Here is a 20584-nt window from a genome sequence, read left to right on the forward strand (position 1 = left end):
CGAATACGTTCTAACGCAATTCCTAAACATGCCAAGACTCAACATTAATCATATAATGGTTCAGGAGCATCCGGAACCACAGGAACATCAAGGAGTCTATATGCAAAGTTCTAAATACAAGTCCTAGGCTAGACTCAACACCCGATCATGCATAACCCCACCCAAATATACCAAGAACATCATAATACGAAATTCACGATATAAACCCTAGGGCTCTAGACATAATTAAAATACGAGATCATACATATAGTCAATCACAATATCAAGAACATCAAGATTATCAAATAAACACAATATAAATCCTATGCAAGGGCTCTATCAAGACTCAAGCACAGAATTACACATATGGTTATCAAAGGAGCCAATAAATAAGATATAGCAAGGAAAATAGGTTTTGTCGAGACATGGGTTACCTCTTAGCCTAAGTTAATCCTCCCTTGGCTATTAAGGTTCTTCCCTAAGATTTCCCTCCGATTGATCTCCCTAGGCTTGGTGGTGGGGAATCTCCCGGGGAATAATTTCGTGTAATACAACTATGGGTGGTGAGGGTTCTAACTGCTTTCTAATCCCCTATTTATAGAGTTGGAAGTCCTAATTAGAGTCTGAATAGTAAAAACCTATGTTCTACTCCTAATAGGTTTATTGGTCTAGGATTACTAATTAGAATTCGACTGGTAAGAAGTCTACTCTCTTTATTCCTGATAGGCTTAAGACTCCAGTTTAGGCAAGGGTCCACGATCCATGGCGGACCACATTAATTAATTAAAGGAAATTCTAATCAATTTAAATCCTTTATAATTATTATTAACGGAATTAATTAAATAATTAATCCAGGATTAAAGGCCGTAAAACAGGGTGTTACAATTAGGATTTGTGGAGTGGATGTTACAAAATAGTACCCGGGAGCCCTAACCATGGTTGATATGTCTGGGCAAACCATTACGGTGAATACGACACATCTTGCTGTGGAACCCCTTGGTGATATTGCATTGTGGTTTACGCTGACCCGCACGATGTTGAGGATAACAGGGTATATGTCACGGGTACTTGGATGCTTGGACTAGGTATGCCACTCCGAGGTACCGAGACGGTTAGATGGACTATAGTTTGGCCGGCTGGTTGGTCATCATGCCGGGTAGGTTGCATGGTTTGTCCTGTGTGGTTAGAGGTGAGCTCGTTCATCAAGCATCTTGATCGGTCCAACTATCGACGTAGATCATCTTTAGTGAGTGTTTCGACCATATTGTCGGGGTGATGTCCAACTTGGCGGGTTGAGCATTCCCTTACACGTAGCTCTGGCTCCGACTCCTCCTACTGTTTGTCATTTCGATCAAGCAAGGTAGATTTTGATGTAAAGGAAAAAGGTAATGGGACAGAGAGTGACTCGTTCAGGTCCCCACGGACGGCGCTAATGATAGCGTAAATGGAACCGGGGATTACGATTATGGTACAAATACGTACATTTGCAAACAAGTAGAAGAGAGTGCTCGTAAGTCAGTCGGTCGATCGGTTTATCGGGGGGCGGTCTACCGAGTGACGATTGAGCAATCTGCGACTGAGTAGTATTACAAGTATCAAGTGGTTACAAGCGGGTTGCTACAAATGGTGCAGATTGCAATCGTAGAGTGTAATTTATGAGCAGGTTGCTACACATGGTACAAATTGCAATTGTAGAATGCAATTTATGAGCAGGTTGCTACAAATGGTACAAATTGCAATTGTAGAGTGCAATTTATGAACAGGTTGCTACAAATGGTACATATTGCAATTGTAGAGTGGATTATGAGAAGGTTGCTATTACAGAGTGAAAATTACAAGTGGTAGAAAGTGGTTGTAATGGGATGAAGATGAGAAGTGAGGGGGAGATGACCCTCGTATTTATACTAACTAAGTCGGTCTATGCATTTAATGCACCTACTGCAAGTGGCTTGACGTGGCGTCTTCTCGTTGGCTTGGTCAGACGATCACTCTGCAGCTACTCGTAGGTTGACTGACCAAGGTGACAGAGCCGCCCTACCTACAAGCTGTCAATCGCCGTTCTGCAAGTGCAAGTTGACCTTCATTACTTGTCATGTAAGCTAAGTTTCCGGCTTGCAGGTTGCGTCATACCGTACCGTAGGCCGATCGGTCAACCTACGGTTCGACCGGTTAACTTTCCGTCGAGGCGATTCCAAGAGTGATCCGAAAGCTAAACATTTTCTTTTGTCTTGACTCCCAAAGCCTATTGGTACGATTGGTACAATTGATCACAAGTGATTTAGTCCCGTCGAGTCGATGACTATGACGGATCGGTTGGATAACTCCTTGATGGACCCACTCTACGGATCAGTTCTTTATGCATATATACCCATCAAAATAGTAGCAAAAAAAAACTCAGAAATAAATTGTGGCTCAATTTTATGAAATATTTCAAAAAGGTCTTAAGGGGTGACGTACGTGACAGGTAGAAATCACTGTTGATAAACGAAAAGTCATTTTATTTTTGTGGGTCCTTATCAAAGAATGTTAAATAGATCGAAGAGGTAATATCCCAAATTCCTTCCATTTCTAGCCTGCCTAACTTGGAAACAAAGTACAAATTTTGTGATGAAGAAATAGTGAGATGTCAGGACCACAGTGCTTTAACAATCCACCAACCCTCAGCTCAACAACTGGATCTGGGAGCCTACAAGAGATTGCAGGCATTAAGACTTATGTTTCTGGTTCACAAGATTCCAAGCTTGCCATCCTTATGATTTCTGATGCCTTTGGTAAGTTCATAATTTCTTGCTATATTTGAGAACAATACAAATTGAACTTGAAACTCTTTATTTAAAGTTTCGAGTGGATATTATCAGAATACACCATCTTTGGTACATGTACTATATATTGACTTTTACTTATTGCATTTATTAAGAAAAAAAAAACAAACAATAAAACAGAATAGAAAGAATTATATATCTTTAAGAATAAACGATGAATTGGTATTGCAAGAACAGATGTGAATTGTGTTTTGAAGAAAGAAGATGATGAAGATTAGTTTTGTTTTGCAGGTTATGAAGCACCAAACTTGAGGTAATTAATTAATTAATTTCATAGAAGTTATTAGATCTCGATCAGGAATCTTGAGTTCGATCTCCATTGCTGTCATAAAGGAAGCTCGCGGACAAGGTTGCCGGCGCCGGATTCTTGGTGGTGGTTCCCGATCTGTTTTACGGCGATCCGTTTGACCACCAAAAATATGCCACCGCAGTTCAGTCGTGGCTGGCGGCTCATCCACCGGTCTGCCATTTTCCTCATTTAGTTTAATCCAAAATCTTTTATTTCATTTTTTTTAATTCTAATTTTATTTTCTAAGCCATTGCATTTCTCTACTTTAAACCATCAAAATAGTTTTAAAAGAATTCTAATCAATTTTGAATTTGTGAATCAATAAATAAAGGAAAACATTCAAGTACACCTTCTAACTTTAGATGAGAAGTTAATTAACCTCTCCTGAACTTTTAAAAGTTGTAATTAAAAGTAATAACATATTAATTTAACATATTTATACCCAAAAACTAGTTAGTGACATGCAATAAGAGGTCACTAGTGAATTGGCGGAGCCCTGACGACTTTTTGACAATTTCTGGGAAAAATCGGCAACAGCATGACCAGAAAGTCGCTGAAAAAAGGGTTACCAAACCAGTTGCTTTCTCCATCATTTGAGATGGTGACCAGTTGAGCTTTGATGCACTAAATTAATATCTTGATGTGTCTAGTTGTAATTTTTAAAAAATTTACAACTCTAATTGATTTCTCATATAAAATTCGAGAATGTATTTTACCTTTTCTTCATAAATACAGCAATTAAAGAATCAAAATTAGAACTAATTCTTTTTAATTTTCAAAAATTTTAAAAATATTATTCCTCGTACTTTCAGAGCAGAGGATGCGATGATGCGAGAACATTAGTTGAAACCTTGAAGAACATGGGAGTTTCCTCCGTAGGGGCCACTGGATTTTGTTGGGGAGGTAACCCAAATTAAATTTCTCAATTTTTTTATCGTTGTCCAAATTATTAACTAACATCAATCTTGACTTATGTAACATATGAAACAGATTCAAATTTAGGATTTTAACTTAAAAATCAATTGTTAACTCGATTACATTACTTTTGATTAATAAACAGTTACTCCGTATAAAATAGAATTAACATGTTTGGTTTATGGGATAAATTTTAAGAGAATAAGAATGATATTTCATAGGGATAGCCAAGAAATTGAACATCAATTATATTTTATTGTTTTGTTTGCTGAAGGAATAGATTTTAATGTTCGAGTATTTGGTTAGTTCAAGGAATAGAAATGGAATATAGTTTTAAAAGACATAAATGTTGAAAAAATAAAAAGAGCATAAAATGACATTTTAAGCGACTACTTTGTGGTATAAATATCAGTAGATCCACTCCTAATTTGGATATGATCAAAGTGAATTCGGGTTCTTTGAAGTAAGAAGAAGAAATCGATATATTGTACGCTTAAAACATATAATAAGTGAATGAAAAATTGATTGTCAAAGTAAACCCGTTTGAGTTAGCTTATCATACCAATTTTGACTTGTTTGACCAGTATTAGTTGTTTACTTGTTAAACATACGAGTGTTTGATTAATTAATTTTTTGTAACAATTTATTGCTCCAAAACAATAAAGTTTAAAATGTTGTTCAAACTGTTTTTTCAATCAACTTTTTAATAAAGTCATTTTGTATGTAAACAACTAATTTATCAAACATCTTCTAGAATCAGCTAATGGTATCAACTAGTCAAACTCACTAAATCAATTAATAGCTATTTACCAAACACCTCAAATATCTCTTTTGGAGAAGTTTGAATTGTATAGTTTAGAGTTTCTCTCTCATAGCTGATGCAAATTAACTCATTCTCGGAAACATTCTTTAAAATAAAATACATGAATCTTGTTATTATGTACTCCCTCCTTCCCATTTTATGTGTCTGGTTCGGTTAACGAGGCTTAACTGAAGTTATTTTTAATTCAATTTTTCATAATATTAAGTTTAGTGTTAGTGTACAAAATTTATATATTTAGAAACTATACTAAAAGTATTATTGAACACAAAAAAAATCAATTTTAAAATTAAATAAAAATTTAAAAAAAATAAATAAAAAAGAAAAAGTTGATTTATCCCATGAATAGTGAGTATGACAAATAAAATGAAATACTGAGAGTAATAGTTATTTTGTTGATGTGTTATAGGGATGGTGGTTGCAAAATTGGCTAAATCAGATTGCATTGGAGCTGCAGTTATCTTGCATCCCGGTAAAATTTCAGTAGAGGAGATTGAAGGTATTTCACTATTTCCCTCTCTTATCTCAAGCTTTTATTTCACACTATAATATACTCCTTCTTTCTTTTTCTTTTTAATTTTTTTAGTTTTAGCGTATGCTTTAATAAAATATATATATATATATATATATATATATAATAACATTTTCAATTTTTACCTGGATTACGAAAATTGAGTATAAAATGTCTAACATACCGATTTTATCCTTCTCCATATGAGGACATGTAAGATATTTTAACTAGTCATCATTTGACAAATTTTTTTTTTTTTTTTTTAAAAAAAAGCAAAAGATTAAAAGTAGCGTTAATTTCATCAGAATATTATTTTCATAGAGAAAATATAATGCATGTTGTTTTATGATATAATAATAACATGGAATTGTAGAGGTGAAGGTTCCAACGGCCATACTTGGTGCAGAGTTTGATCATATATGCCCGGTAGAGCTGATTAAACAACTGGGCGATGCTTTATCTGCAAAGCCTGAGGTAAGAATGGAAGGTTTAGATTGATTTTGTGTACACACATGAAAATTAAGATTTGATGGGTGGACTGATTACAAAAATCATGACTTATAATTATTATACCGTGGACCAAGGTCCACACTCCACAGTGTAATGTGGATTCTAGTCTTATATGATTTCATTTTGAATTTTAATTTAATTTAATGGTGACTGTGTGATGTTCAGTTCACATTATAAGGATTTTTTGTTGGTGATAATGAACCACAATCGATTTAATATCTCAAAAAATAATATTTATATATACACACACAAGTATATAAAATATTATTGGATATTTATATCCGAAATATATATATACACACAAATATATATAAAACGGATCCAAAGGTTATATATACGTATATATCTACGAGAAAGATATAACAATATATATCAACCAAAAGGAACTTATAATCCTCAGATTATAACTCCAAATCAACAAGAAAGAACAGATTTTTGCTTAGAGCATAATCCTAAAACAAGAAAGAAAGAGAAGAAGAAGGAAATGTACGAGTTAGGCAAGGTGCCTGTCTTTCCTTAAAACCTTATTTGCCACCTCCCAAAAGTGCTAGGAGCGTTGTGGCCTAGGTTTCCCAGGATAAAACGTACAACGGTTCGACGTTTGAGCACCCAAATGAACGAACCCGGCGAACAAGAGCACGGGCAAAACACAGCTTCAAGAATGGAGTAGGAGCAGAATTTTTGAGAAGAAAAAGTGCTTATCTTTGTGTGTTGTGTACTCTCGTGTTCTTCCCTCACTAGTTGTCTCTTACTATGCAGGTGAAAAACCTCTACTCCCACTACACTCTTATATAGGAGGTTGGTACTTAATAGCATTATTATGACGCATTAACCAACATAAATTCAATTTAAAAATTGAATTGTAACGTTTGAAACGGTCGTACTTATTATCGAAATAATATCAACGGTCACGAACTTAATATCCGATTAATTCGTACCGACCATAACGTCCCGTTTCAAATATCTGAGTGACCGAGAAGTCCGTACAAACCCGAAAGGTTAACGAATTGGGACCGAAAACCACACCCGAATAGTCCGCAAAGTACCGAAACGGTGTGGCACGAATCAATGCACATAGCATTGACTCGTGCAACACGAAAGATAGCTCACACGAAAGGAGCTTAATTCACTAATTAAACTTGCTTAATTACATGTAGCATCTTTCGTCCATGCATAACATTCGTACATGCAAACTTTCGTCCCAATTCCTATTTCACTATTTTAAGCTTTCCAAAGCTTAATCACAAGCTTGACAACTCATGTTGTCACACTAATTAAGCTTAATTTTAAGCTTTAAGCTTTCTAAGCTTAATTTGACTTCTCTCAAATAGGTTCACTTTGAGAATCAATTTCTCATTCACCTATTACCCATTTTGAGCGTACATTATATCAAATTCTTCGTCTCACTACGAAGAACCCGAATCCACCTTGACCCGACCCAAATCGGAAGTGGATCCCACATATATTTGTACCACAAAATAATCACTCAAAATATCATTTTAATGCTATTTTTTCCAACAATCCCCCACATGAATGAAAAATGATTTTCAGGGTATTTTGAAATCGGAAACAACTGTGTTTAACGGTCGATCCCTGCATAGGATAGGTAGGGATCACTATACCCTTTGAACCTTCCCTTGTGAAGACATGTTTACTCTACTGGCTGTACGATAGAACGCGATGTCTTTGAACCGACTGCCGTTTGTGTAGACGATGACATATCTCACACAGGAACCTCCCAACCATGCTCTGTTCTCATGAGTGTGCCCATTTTGGTCGTGGGTCACCGTCCTGATTCTGCAAGAGTTTGTGAAGAATTGCGCCCATCAATTCTCCTTTGAAGCGACCCTCACTTCTCTCTCACATAGGTGATTCTTTTCCGAGTATCCCGCATACTCACACATGTCAACCGACATTCGAATCATTAAAGCATCAACATGCTAACCTTACGCGGGAGTCACTGTTTCTAACGAGGAGTGGTAGGGAGTCCGAGACCCCCACAGTGACATGCTCCGTTCCATAATTTAGTTGTCCCATTGAACCTAGGTGTCAGCTAGGTTGGGTATCCACTATAGAACTTTTAGTCCAAGGGCTTTAGACCCATTCCTCGTTCCAACTTCTCCACAACCATTTGCTTACCCTCGGGTTAGCGAGTTAGCGGCCGCTACGTTATCTTTTGACATCACGTAGTCAATAGAGATAACTCCCGTTGTGAGAAATTGTTTAATGGTATTATATCTACGACTTATAAGTCTAGACTTACCATTCCACATTTAACTCTGTACTTAACCAATTTTGGCTTGACTATCGCAATGCACACAAATTGGAGGTATGAGTTCACCACTAGGAACATTCTCGAAATAATGGCATAGCCATTCGGCCTACTCGCTCGCGACCCGAGTGTAAGGCTCTCAGCTTTGATCCCGTCGGATCTTAGCTATCACAAATTCATTTCGAGAATTTCCGTCCAACCGACTGCACTGGCCTACGTAAGGACGTAGCCTTTAATGGACTTAGTATCCTTTGATATTCGTGCTATATTTTCCAAGTACAGCTAGATATCTCACTTAGTGCAGTCCAACGTCACGAGCATACCTTGAGTATCTCATAACTTTCACTATTGCCTTCTAGTGCATAACACTAGGGTTACTCGTATGTCACCGAGTTCGTTAACCACTAAGGCAATATCCGGCCTAGTACAACCCATTTGATACAATTAAACTACCGATAATCTGAATGTATTCTCCGTGAGAAGTACAATCTCCGAGATTATTGGCTAGTTGTACGTTAGTATCTAACGGTGTCCAAGCCACTTGATTAACATCCTTTGCAAGGATTTAATCAACACAGTGAGATTGGCTCAACACGAGACTATACAGTCTTCTCACAATTTTAATCCCGAGGATTAAATCTGCCAACCCCATGTCAAATATCAAATTTAACATGTTCAAGGTAGAATTGATCATTTGATCATTACTACCCACGTTGAGTTTATCGTGTATAGACAAATAGTGCTAACCTCGTCTATCGTACGCATTACGTAGACATTTATCACATTTGTTTATACGGAACTCGTGACACATCATTGTATGATCAAACCTACATGCCAAATACTAAGGCAATTGTTTCAACCCATACAATGATCTCACAAATTACAGACTTTCTTTCCATAGCGCGGAACCTCAAAACCCTCAGGTTGTTCCATGTCTATTAAGAAAGCGACACATCCATTTCGATGAACTTCCAAGTCTCGCTAAACAGCTCTTTGGCAAGTATCATTCTAATGGATTCCATTCTCATCACAAGAATATATATCGAAGTAACCGTGGCACTCGCATTACATGTAACCTACAATTACAAGTCCGGCCATTTTACTTCAATATAACCAACCGGTTTTATCTTCCAACTAGTGATCCACTTAGGATCCTGAGGTCTTACGACCTGGAGGAAGAACAACCAGTTCCAAGTATGATTCTTTAAGATAGAATCTACTTCACTCTCGGTAGCCTCTCTCGGGTTGGTCCATCTGTAGAAGTCAACACTTCTACATGCGTTCGAGGCTCGTTTTCTAACAACCATGTCAGAAAATCCAATTTCTTTTCTAGTAAACAAGTTAGATTGTGCGCATCACACTCTAACATGTACGTCAGAAAATATGGACCAAAGGATTTTTCAATCCTAGCTTTCTTGCTACGTCTAGCTTTGAGCTCGGGTTCTCTTTCACACCCTTCAACCATAGCTACGCTGAAAGTTCCTTTCAACGTGCTAGGTCCTTTATTGATCCTTCACAAAAATACATCTTCCAAGAACGATGAATTTCTTGAATCAATCTTTCGTGTTCTTATGTACATCCAAACTCTTGGACTCGTGTACTAAGAACCAATACACACCTTTGGCAAGACACCCCCACATTTCGGGCATTAGTAGGAAAGCTTTCTACGTACCCACAATTCGTAAGAATTTCATGTGGGCAGCCTTATTTTAAAGGTATTTACTTGTCCAAAGTATTGTCTCACCCCTCATACTTTGAGGTAGACCCGAACTTATCAACGTCTTGATATTTTATGTTCGGCAACAACGTTTGATTGAGGTGAATACCGTACCGTACGCTCGAGTACGACACTAACGCTTGCGCTGAAATCACCAATAGGTGTTTCTTTTTTTTTCACCACATCGATTGTTCGTAACCGCATTAATCCACGATTAATTTGGTTTTTCTCTTTTTATTCTTTAAAGAATAAACATGTGTTACACGCTAACACATCTCGTAGGTGCTAACAGATTAGCCCTCACGAATCCATTCGGTTTTGACCGAAAGGCCACAAACCCGAATCAGTGCTTCTGAAATTGAAGCACGAATCAGTGCTTAGTAGTGAAGCATGAAACATGCTATACCAAACACGAATCATTGCTTCTAAACTAACGCATCGATTCCAAAGCAATCTTTATTGCTTTAAATTATAAACTCACAACAACCTTTCGTTGCTTAATTTATAATTACAGTGCTACCTGGTACTAGGATTATTAGTTAATTACACAATTAACCAAACTTCCTTTCGTGCTAATCACATAACACTTTTACAACGCTAAATTTAATTAGCCACATACTATACGAAAGGTTTAAGCTAAGTAGATTAGCATTAGGACCAATCATAATCTAGCACCTTTATTGCTATTACTAAAGCACCAAATGCTTAAGTTTTCAACACCTAAAGGTGCAGCCACCAAGTGGCCGAAAGTGCCTAATTAAGCACTCTACCTAGTGCTTGATAGCACTGTTACAGTGTTTTAATTTGCACTTCCAAGTGCCAAATTAAATTGCACTTTCCATTAGTGCTACAAAGCACTATTCACCAAAACACAATTTGTCTCAAATTAGATATACTAGTATAATTTGGAATTTTTTGATCAAGTTAATTATAACACAATTAACGAGAACAAATCAACCAAAATTTCCAACTAGTTGAATCAAACTCATATAATCGTTCTTAGAATATTATTTAAAATATTCAACACTTGAGCTGTGACGCTCTCGATTATATAGTTATTCCAATTTTTGACATATTGATCCTTGAAATCCGTATCGTTCTACATGAACCTGAACCGAAGTTCGTTACGGGATTTCAACATGTAACACGCTTGTTACATTTCATTTTGGCCGTTAAGCCATTTTAGCATTTTCCACATAATGCCCCGTGATGCACTACGCACCCTTATTGAATCTTATATATATTAAAAATATCACATAAGAATATTTTAAAATATACAAAGTTCAAAGCACACAAATGGAACAATTCATTTTATTCAACAATAAAATGTATCACAAGGATACTACAACATTTATTTAACAAATAAATAAATAGGAAAAATTACATTGGAAACCAATTTCCATTATTCCTATCTCGTAGTAGTCCTTCAACCCGTGTGCCTTGTTCCATTTTCCAACCATCCACTCCACAAAGGGTGGTCCATAGCGCACATCGGGGGTACCTTGGTTGTGACCTCACTCGTCCAACCATCCACATGTTTTGAACATAGCGAAATTGTCCTCAACCTTTTCACCAGGATGACGATTCGCTTCATAGTGGCATTTCTCCTTCTTCTCATAATCTTCTTGAAAGCTAAGCTTCCGCTTAAGTTTCCTTTGATTACGGTTGAAGTCATTGGTCACACTACAATAGTCCTAAGACCATGTAGTTATTACACCATCATAGGATCCTTCGTGGCTTTTAGCCGATCCACTAGACAACACAATAGGTACCAATTGTGTGCCATTTGCCACTGGTCTACCGGATCGTGAACCAAAGTTCTCCGGAGCACCATCGTGTGTCTTTGCAACTCCCATGGAAATAACATTTCCAACGTTGCTGCCATCAACTGGCATCACGGAATGTGCAACATCGTTGCCGTTCCAACCATTTGAATGTGCACCTCCGGCAACATTCACGGATCCAACACTTTTGGAATCCACCGACTTGTTCATTATCAAATAAGTAAGGTTTTAAGATTGTTGGTGATAATGAACCACAATCGATTTAATATCCCAAAAAATAATATTTATATATACACACACAAGTATATAAAATATTATTGGATATTTATATCCGAAATATATATATACACACAAATATATATAAAACGGATCCAAAGGTTATATATACGTATATATCTACGAGAAAGATATAACAATATATATCAACCAAAAGGAACTTATAATCCTCAGATTATAACTCCAAATCAACAAGAAAGAACGGATTTTTGCTTAGAGCATAATCCTAAAACAAGAAAGAAGGAGAAGAAGAAGGAAATGTACGAGTTAGGCAAGGTGCCTGTCTTTCCTTAAAACCTTATTTGCCACCTCCCAAAAGTGCTAGGAGCGTTGTGGCCTAGGTTTCCCAGGATAAAACGTACAACGGTTCGACGTTTGAGCACCCAAACGAACGAACCCGGCGAACAAGAGCACGGGCAAAACACAGCTTCAAGAATGGAGTAGGAGCAGAATTTTTGAGAAGAAAAAGTGCTTATCTTTGTGTGTTGTGTGCTCTCGTGTTCTTCCCTCACTAGTTGTCTCTTACTATGCAGGTGAAAAACCTCTACTCCCACTACACTCTTATATAGGAGGTTGGTACTTAATAGCATTATTATGACACATTAACCAACATAAATTCAATTTAAAAATTGAATTATAACGTTTGAAACGGTCGTACTTATTATCGAAATAATATCAACAGTCACGAACTTAATATCCGATTAATTCGTACCGACCATAACGTCCCGTTTCAAATATCTGAGTGGCCGAGAAGTCCGTACAAACCCGAAAGGTTAACGAATTGGGACCGAAAACCACACCCGAATAGTCCGCAAAGTACCGAAACGGTGTGGCACGAATCAATGCACATAGCATTGACTCGTGCAGCACGAAAGATAGCTCACACGAAAGGAGCTTAATTCACTAATTAAGCTTGCTTAATTACATGTAGCATCTTTCGTCCATGCATAACATTCGTCCATGCAAACTTTCGTCCCAATTCCTATTTCACTATTTTAAGCTTTCCAGAGCTTAATCACAAGCTTGACAACTCATGTTGTCACACTAATTAAGCTTAATTTTAAGCTTTAAGCTTTCTAAGCTTAATTTGACTTCTCTCAAATAGGTTCACTTTGAGAATCAATTTCTCATTCACCTATTACCCATTTTGAGCGTACATTATATCAAATTCTTCGTCTCACTACGAAGAACCCGAATCCACCTTGACCCGACCCAAATCAGAAGTGGATCCCACATATATTTGTACCACAAAATAATCACTCAAAATATCATTTTAATGCTATTTTATCCAACATTTTTTTTAACGTAAAGGCGTAAATCATGTGTATGTGTCTTGTGTTATGTGTTTTTGTGTCTCATGTTAATGCAATCATGTTAGGAATATAGCAGAATAATGCGGAAGCGAATAATCGAAAATTGAGAATTATAGAAATTAAATAATAGGAAAATATATAAATGACATCAATAATAAGTAACAATGGAAAATATAAAATATATCATATATATATATATATATATATATATATATATATATATATATATATATATATTAATCTCTCAAAAGAGAATATAAAGGAATATATATATGTATATATATAAATCTACGTGAGGGAGAAAGAAAGTATGTAAGAGAATGAATTCACAATTGATATTGATGCCTTATTACAAACAAAGCAAAAGCTATTTATAGCCTAAGAAAAGAGAGAAAAACGGCATATGCATTGAGGACGTGTGGAGAGGATTGAGGACAAGCGCATGCAGATTGTGCAACATGGAGAGTGGACATAAATGTGTGGTCTTGAATATTTCCAAAGAATTTGAGCCACAATTCTAACAATCTCCACCTTGGATCAAATTTATTGTAGATTTAACAACTGGAACAGCCGACTAAACTCAAGCATGACTTGAACTTAGCAATAAGAAAAGCTTCAGAATAGCAGGATGGATCACCATCAACTTCCTATGCGACTGAAAGAGCATAAGCAACCATATTGGTTTCATCGTCACTAGCGTACCTAGCAGGTTTCTTGATTGTCCTCCTAGGCCGATCCATAGCAATGGAATACTCTCGTTGTGGCTCGACGAGAGGTGTTGTGCTAGTAGATGCATCATCTTTAGTATTACCGTCAGCAGTAGTAACACTATCAATAGGCCTGAACTCAAACTCCACCTTTTCACCAGTACTCTGCGTCTCACCTGTACTGGGAACTTTTCCAGAAGAAAGTAGTGCATTTTCGTCAAAAGTGATATCTCGACTCAAAATGATTTTCCGAGAATCAGGAGACCATAGACGATACCCTTTTGACTCAGAGGCATAACCAAGGAAAATGCATTTGACAGCTCTCGGGTTTAATTTACCCGTACTGGAATGAGCATAAGCAGAACATCCAAAAACTCTTAAGATAGAGTAGTCAACAGGATTACCTGACCAAACTTCCTCTGGAATTTTGAAATCAAGGGATGAATGTGGAGATCTATTTACCAAATAGCAAGCAGTAGAAACAGCCTCGGCCCAAAAATCACGCTGTTTCCATAACCCAGCATTAGAGAGCATACAACGAGCTCTTTCCAATAGAGTCCTGTTCAAACGTTCGGCAACACCATTCTGCTGGGGTTTACCAGACAAGGTCTTGTGCCTGGCGATTCCATTTGCCGCATAAAAGTCATTGAAATCTGACTCACAGAACTCCAAGCCATTGTCTGTCCTGAGCTTCTTGACTTTTTTACCTGTCTGAGTCTCAACAAGTATTTTCCACTTCTTGAATATAGAAAATGCCTGATTTTTATGTTTCAGGAAATAGACCCAGACTTTACGAGAAAAGTCATCAATAATAGACATAAAATATCTACAACCTCCCATAGACTGGAATTTAGTTGGTCCCCATAAATCGGAATGTATGTATTCCAATACATCTTTGGTACGGTGTGTAGCAGTAGAGAAACTAACCCTCTTTTGTTTCCCAAAAACACAATGCTCACAAAATTGTAATTTACCCGTACCTGAATCACCAAGGAGACCTTTCTTGCTCAGGAGATGCATGCCTTTCTCACTCATATGCCCCAGACGCATATGCCATAGTTGAGTGAGATCCGCATCAGACATCGATGAGGATACCGCTACTGAACCTGTCACAGTACTGCCATGCAAGACGTACAGGCTTCCGAAACGAGAAGCTTTCATGAGAACAATAGAGCCTTTGATGACCTTTAGAACTCCACCTTCAGCTGTGTACTTGCACCCCAGACTTTCCAAGGTACCCAAGGATATCAAATTGCGTTTCAAATCAGGAATATACCGAACATTGGTAAGAGTCCTGATAACGTTATCATGAGTTTTAATCTGCACACTTCCAATTCCACTAACCTTGCATTGGGTATTATTACCCATCAAGACAACTCCACCATCAACCGGTTCCAGAGATACGAACCAGTCTTTGTGAGGACACATGTGGAATGTACAACCAGAGTCCAGAATCCACTCGGTTTCACTCCGTTTCTCACCGGAGCTAACAGATAACAACACATCACCATCTGAATCACTTTCAACAACACTAGCTTCAGCGGACTTCTTTTCTCTCTCTTGCTTGTTTTTCAACTTGAAGCATTCAGTCACATCATGACCATGCTTCTTGCAGTACTTACAGGATTTGTTGGACTTGGATCTAGATTTTTTATTGCTACTCTCTGTTTCAAGTGAATGACCCCTTATAGTCAAGCCTTCACCTTTGTCCTCAGACTTAATTTCAAAGTCAAACTTTTCTTTGGACAATAGGTTTGACTTAACATTGTCGAAAGTAAGGGTATCACTACTATTACCATACAGCATAATTTCTTTGAAATGCTTGTATGATTTAGGGAGAGAGACAAGCAATAAAACAGCACGATCCTCATCGCCAATTATGACATCAATATTTTCCAAGTTCAATAAAATAGAATTGAATTCATCTAAGTGAGACTTAATAGAAGTACCTTCCGTCATACGGATTGTGTACAGACGCTCCTTCAGGCGTAGCGTATTCGCCAGAGTTTTGGCCATGTAAAGCGCATCCAGCTTGGACCATAAATCTGATGCAGTCGTCTCACTTACTACCTCACGTAGAACTTCTTTAGACAAGCACAAAAGAATGGTTGAACGTGCCTTGTCATCCAAATCTTCCCAATTTTCATCTGTCATTGTAGCCGGTTTCTTCTTCTTCCCAGCTAGCGCTTTCTTCAAACCGTTCTGGGTTAGAACGGCTTCCATCTGAACCTTCCAGATAGAAAAGCTAATTTTCCCGTCGAACTTCTCGATATCGAACTTTGTAACAGTCGACATCTTTGAAAATAATTCTCAAATAAACCGCTCTGATACCACTTGTTAGGAATATAGCGGAATAATGCGGAAGCGAAGAATCGAAAATTGAGAATTATAGAAATTAAATAATAGGAAAATATATAAATGACATCAATAATAAGTAACAATGGAAAATATAAAATATATCATATATATATATATATATATATATATATATATATATATATATATATATATATATATATATATATATTAATCTCTCAAAAGAGAATATAAAGGAATATATATATGTATATATATAAATCTACGTGAGGGAGAAAGAAAGTATGTAAGAGAATGAATTCACAATTGATATTGATGCCTTATTACAAACAAAGCAAAAGCTATTTATAGCCTAAGAAAAGAGAGAAAAACGGCATATGTATTGAGGACGTGTGGAGAGGATTGAGGACAAGCGCATGCAGATTGTGCAACATGGAGAGTGGACATAAATGTGTGGTCTTGAATATTTCCAAAGAATTTGAGCCACAATTCTAACAAATCATTTATGAAATTTTGTACCTTAAGCGTATAGATTCTATACCTGAAATAAAGTAAATATAACATGCATTTTTGTGTCTTGTGCTATGCGTTTTTGTATTTTGTGTTATGCGTTTTTGTCTTATGTTATGCAATTCTGTGCCTTAAGAATATTGATTCTGTACATGAGCTAGATAAATATAAAACATGTGTATGTGTCTTATGGTATGCGTTTCTATGTCTCTTGTACCTGAAATAGATTAGTAGTTGTGTAGCATACACATATTGTGTGTCTTAATTATTTTACGAATTTATGTCTTGTATTATAAAATTATGTTCCTATAAGACATAAATTATCTACATAAATCAGATTTGAGAATAAATAAATATATAACATGTGTATATAAGTTGCGTGTCTCGTGTTATGAAATTCTATACTTAAGAGTATTGATTTTCTGTACCTAGAATAAATTAAAATTTGTGTTGAAACATTAGAAACGGGAAACTATAGAACCCGTTAAAGTTTAAATATCAAAACAACGTCGTTTGTATCCAGAGTCCACATCCACAATATAAATTGCCCACGATTTACATCTGAGGCTTTAGGGCCGAGGTTCTGAGGGAAAGTGGTCCTTGACTATAGTGAATTTTCTTAATTTTGTCCTAAACGACTTTGGTGACCTAATATAGTCTCAGACTTTTTTTTGTTTTTGCTCAATTTAGTCCTACGTTTGTTATTTCGTCAAATTAGTGTTAAATAAACAGACAATTAAATAATCTCAATATTGACCTCTCATTAGTCTCAGTCCTGCGAAGTGCGAAATCCCCATTTCTTTAACGAATTACTCTTAGACTTGCGAATCAAATTTTATATTCCTAGGTTTGAGAGTAATTCGTAAAAGAAAGAGAGTTTTCGCACTTCACAGGTCTAGGAGTAAAGAGATTGCCAATATTGAAATTAGTGAATTGTGTTTCTATTTAACATCAAATGGACGGAGTAACAAACGAATGATTAAATTGAGTAAAAACACAAAAGTTTAAGACTATATTAGGTCACCAAAATCGTTTAGGACGAAATTGAAAAAAAATCCATTATTGTCAATGACCATTTTAAGTATTAACTCAAAACATAAATAAATTGAAGAAGTAAAATTGTTGTGTGAGTTAGAATAATTTATAGTTGAAGAACAGAAAAATGCAAAATTGGAGTGATTTGAAATGGTTTATATATGCAGATTGATAGCTTCGTGAAGGTATTCCCTGGAGTAAAACATGGATGGACATTGCGATACGACGACAAGGATGAAGAAGCTATCAAAGTTGCAGAAGAGGCTCACTCGGATATGCTCAACTGGCTAACCAACTACATCAAGTGACAAACTTACAATCGTTATATCATGGATTATGATCCATTTTACAAGGTAGATCACTAAAATAAAGTTTATTTTTAGTATATTAAATATTTAAGGATTTGATAAGGTTGAGATAGATGTCATGTAATCGAAAAATTATTATAGAGTATGTCATATGTAGAACACCGGGCTTGGCCCTCCATTAAATATAAAAAAATTCAAGGATTTGACTCGTAATGAATTAATGATGAGTCTCAACTTTAGTTATCACTCTAGTATTTGTCCCGTGCGATGCACGGAAAATATGTTATAAAAATATACCCTATATGAGGTTTATTCATATATAAAATTTTTGTTATTTAATAATTATTATGTGTGAATTCCTATGATAAAATTATGAACATAAATATATTTACAATTAAAATAATATTTAAGGTGGGTGATTACTACAAATCTTAAACTATATTAAAAATTTAGTACATAGTATTTAATATTACAAATTTTTAAGAACTTAGTAAACTACAATAGTAATTGAATTACAATTTTAGAGTCACCACGGATCAAAATTTTTAGACTTTTGAGATTTCTAACTCTAGATGTAGCAACATACAATTGACCTTTAAAGACCAAAATCACAATCTTAGTTCGAACATTGATTTTTTCTTCCAAATATTATCGAATTAAGTGTGTAATCAATAAAAGATGAGAACTAATAATTCGAGAATATAATCTTAATGTTACTAAGCCACTTCACGTCAATTAAGTTGGAGAGTGTTGTTGGATAGTATCCGATGAATCCACGAATAACGCATCTTTGTCTCCGTAGTTCTCAATATGCACATCAACAATCTTAAATATTAGGCCGCCTAGCTATGCCATATATTAATTTCAAACTTATGAACTTTGGGGTTGCATGCAATAAAAAGTATATTTTAAATATACTAAGGGTACATTATATATGTATGTAAGGTACTTTCAATATAAAAATAATGTATTTTTAATATATTAAAAATGTATTTAATATTCATGATCCATACAATTATGTGGACCATCGTTCCTCACAATAATTTGCCAGTAGAAATTGAAATATAAATAAATATAATAAATAAATAAATATAAATATATATATATATATATATATATATATATATATATATATATATATATATATATATATTAGATAGAAACTGTCCGTGTAAATTATTATCATTATAATTATTATTGCAATTATTATTATTATTATTATTATTATTATTATTATTGTTATTATAATTAACAATATTATTATGGTTTTATGAAAATTAAATATTGATTATCAACATTTAATTTTCACAATAACAATATTATTATGGTCTTGTGAAAATTAAATATTAATTATCACCATTTAATTTTCATAAGACCATATGGCTTAATTATATATAGGATAGGATAGGATAGGATAAGATTTCTTTTTGTTCCAAATGATGAAATACTCTTATTATCACAAAATGAATATACATGTTACAAATAGAAGGAGCCCAAATAAAAATGTGGTTTAAAATACCATATATAGTTGCTTGTAACTTTTTCATAGAATTGTAAGAAACCATGGACCATGATAAGGCACGGAGTTAGAAAATTATTTAAGTAGGGACGAAGTTTAAATGATGTTAGAAATGTCAATTACAAAATATTAAATAATTATAATAAGGTTTAAATACAAAATACATTATAAATTACAATAGAATATTTTTGATATATTACACGATAATTAGAGTCAAAATCAAAAATATACTTGAGTGAGGTGAAAATGTGAAAATATTTATGACAAAATATGAATCATAATCAATTAGATAAAATAATTTGAATAACAATATATTCATAAATACTTTTTAATTTTTTATTTTTTTTAGTTAGATCAACTTTAAGTTTTTTTAAAAAAAAAATTAATTCGAATACAATGAAGTGTAATATAAATTTGTATACTACATTAATTAAATGATTCATAAAAAGTAGACTAAAAATAACATTTAATTGCTAATTAAATGATTCGTAAAAGTAGACTAAAAATATTTAATTTATCTTGAGAAAGAATGAAAGAGATAAAATAAATAAGTGAAGATAAAAAAAAAAAAAAAAAAAAAAAGTGTTGTTAATAACATTTGAACTTGTAACCATACACTTTTTAACTTCAAATTTAAAATTCAACCAACTAAGCTACTCAAACTATTAATAATTTAAACATAAAATTTTATATAATATTTAATTCTATATATGCATATATACATACATATATATAAATGGGTGGGGTGGGGGAAGTGGGGGCAGCTGCCCCCACTGCCCCTATACTAGCTCCATCCTTGAGTCCATGATCTATATTGGATTGTAGATAGTAATCTAAAAATTATGTTTACAGTTGAAATATTATGTACCTGCAGTTAACCGTTTATGTGCATGCAGTTAACGTATATATTATGTACATGTCGTTAATAGTTTGTGTCTGTAGTTATAATTTTATGTGTTTGTAGTTAACATGTTACATGTT

General features: G+C 34.9%; 1 protein-coding gene across 1 annotated transcript; it reads left to right on the forward strand.

The window, feature by feature from the left end:
- The first annotated feature begins 2530 nt into the window (after positions 1 to 2530).
- LOC109191500 (endo-1,3;1,4-beta-D-glucanase-like) lies at positions 2531 to 18183 on the forward strand. Its single transcript, XM_019342162.1, has 7 exons — positions 2531 to 2750; positions 3033 to 3054; positions 3135 to 3261; positions 3903 to 3993; positions 5235 to 5324; positions 5710 to 5810; positions 17944 to 18183. The coding sequence occupies exons 1-7, from the start codon at positions 2603 to 2605 to the stop codon at positions 18082 to 18084; spliced, it is 720 nt and encodes a 239-aa protein (XP_019197707.1). The 5' UTR covers positions 2531 to 2602; the 3' UTR covers positions 18085 to 18183.
- Positions 18184 to 20584: the final 2401 nt, after the last annotated feature.

This window comes from Ipomoea nil, unplaced genomic scaffold, assembly GCF_001879475.1.
Source record: "Ipomoea nil cultivar Tokyo-kokei standard unplaced genomic scaffold, Asagao_1.1 scaffold0207, whole genome shotgun sequence".
NCBI classification, from domain to species: Eukaryota; Viridiplantae; Streptophyta; class Magnoliopsida; order Solanales; family Convolvulaceae; genus Ipomoea; species Ipomoea nil.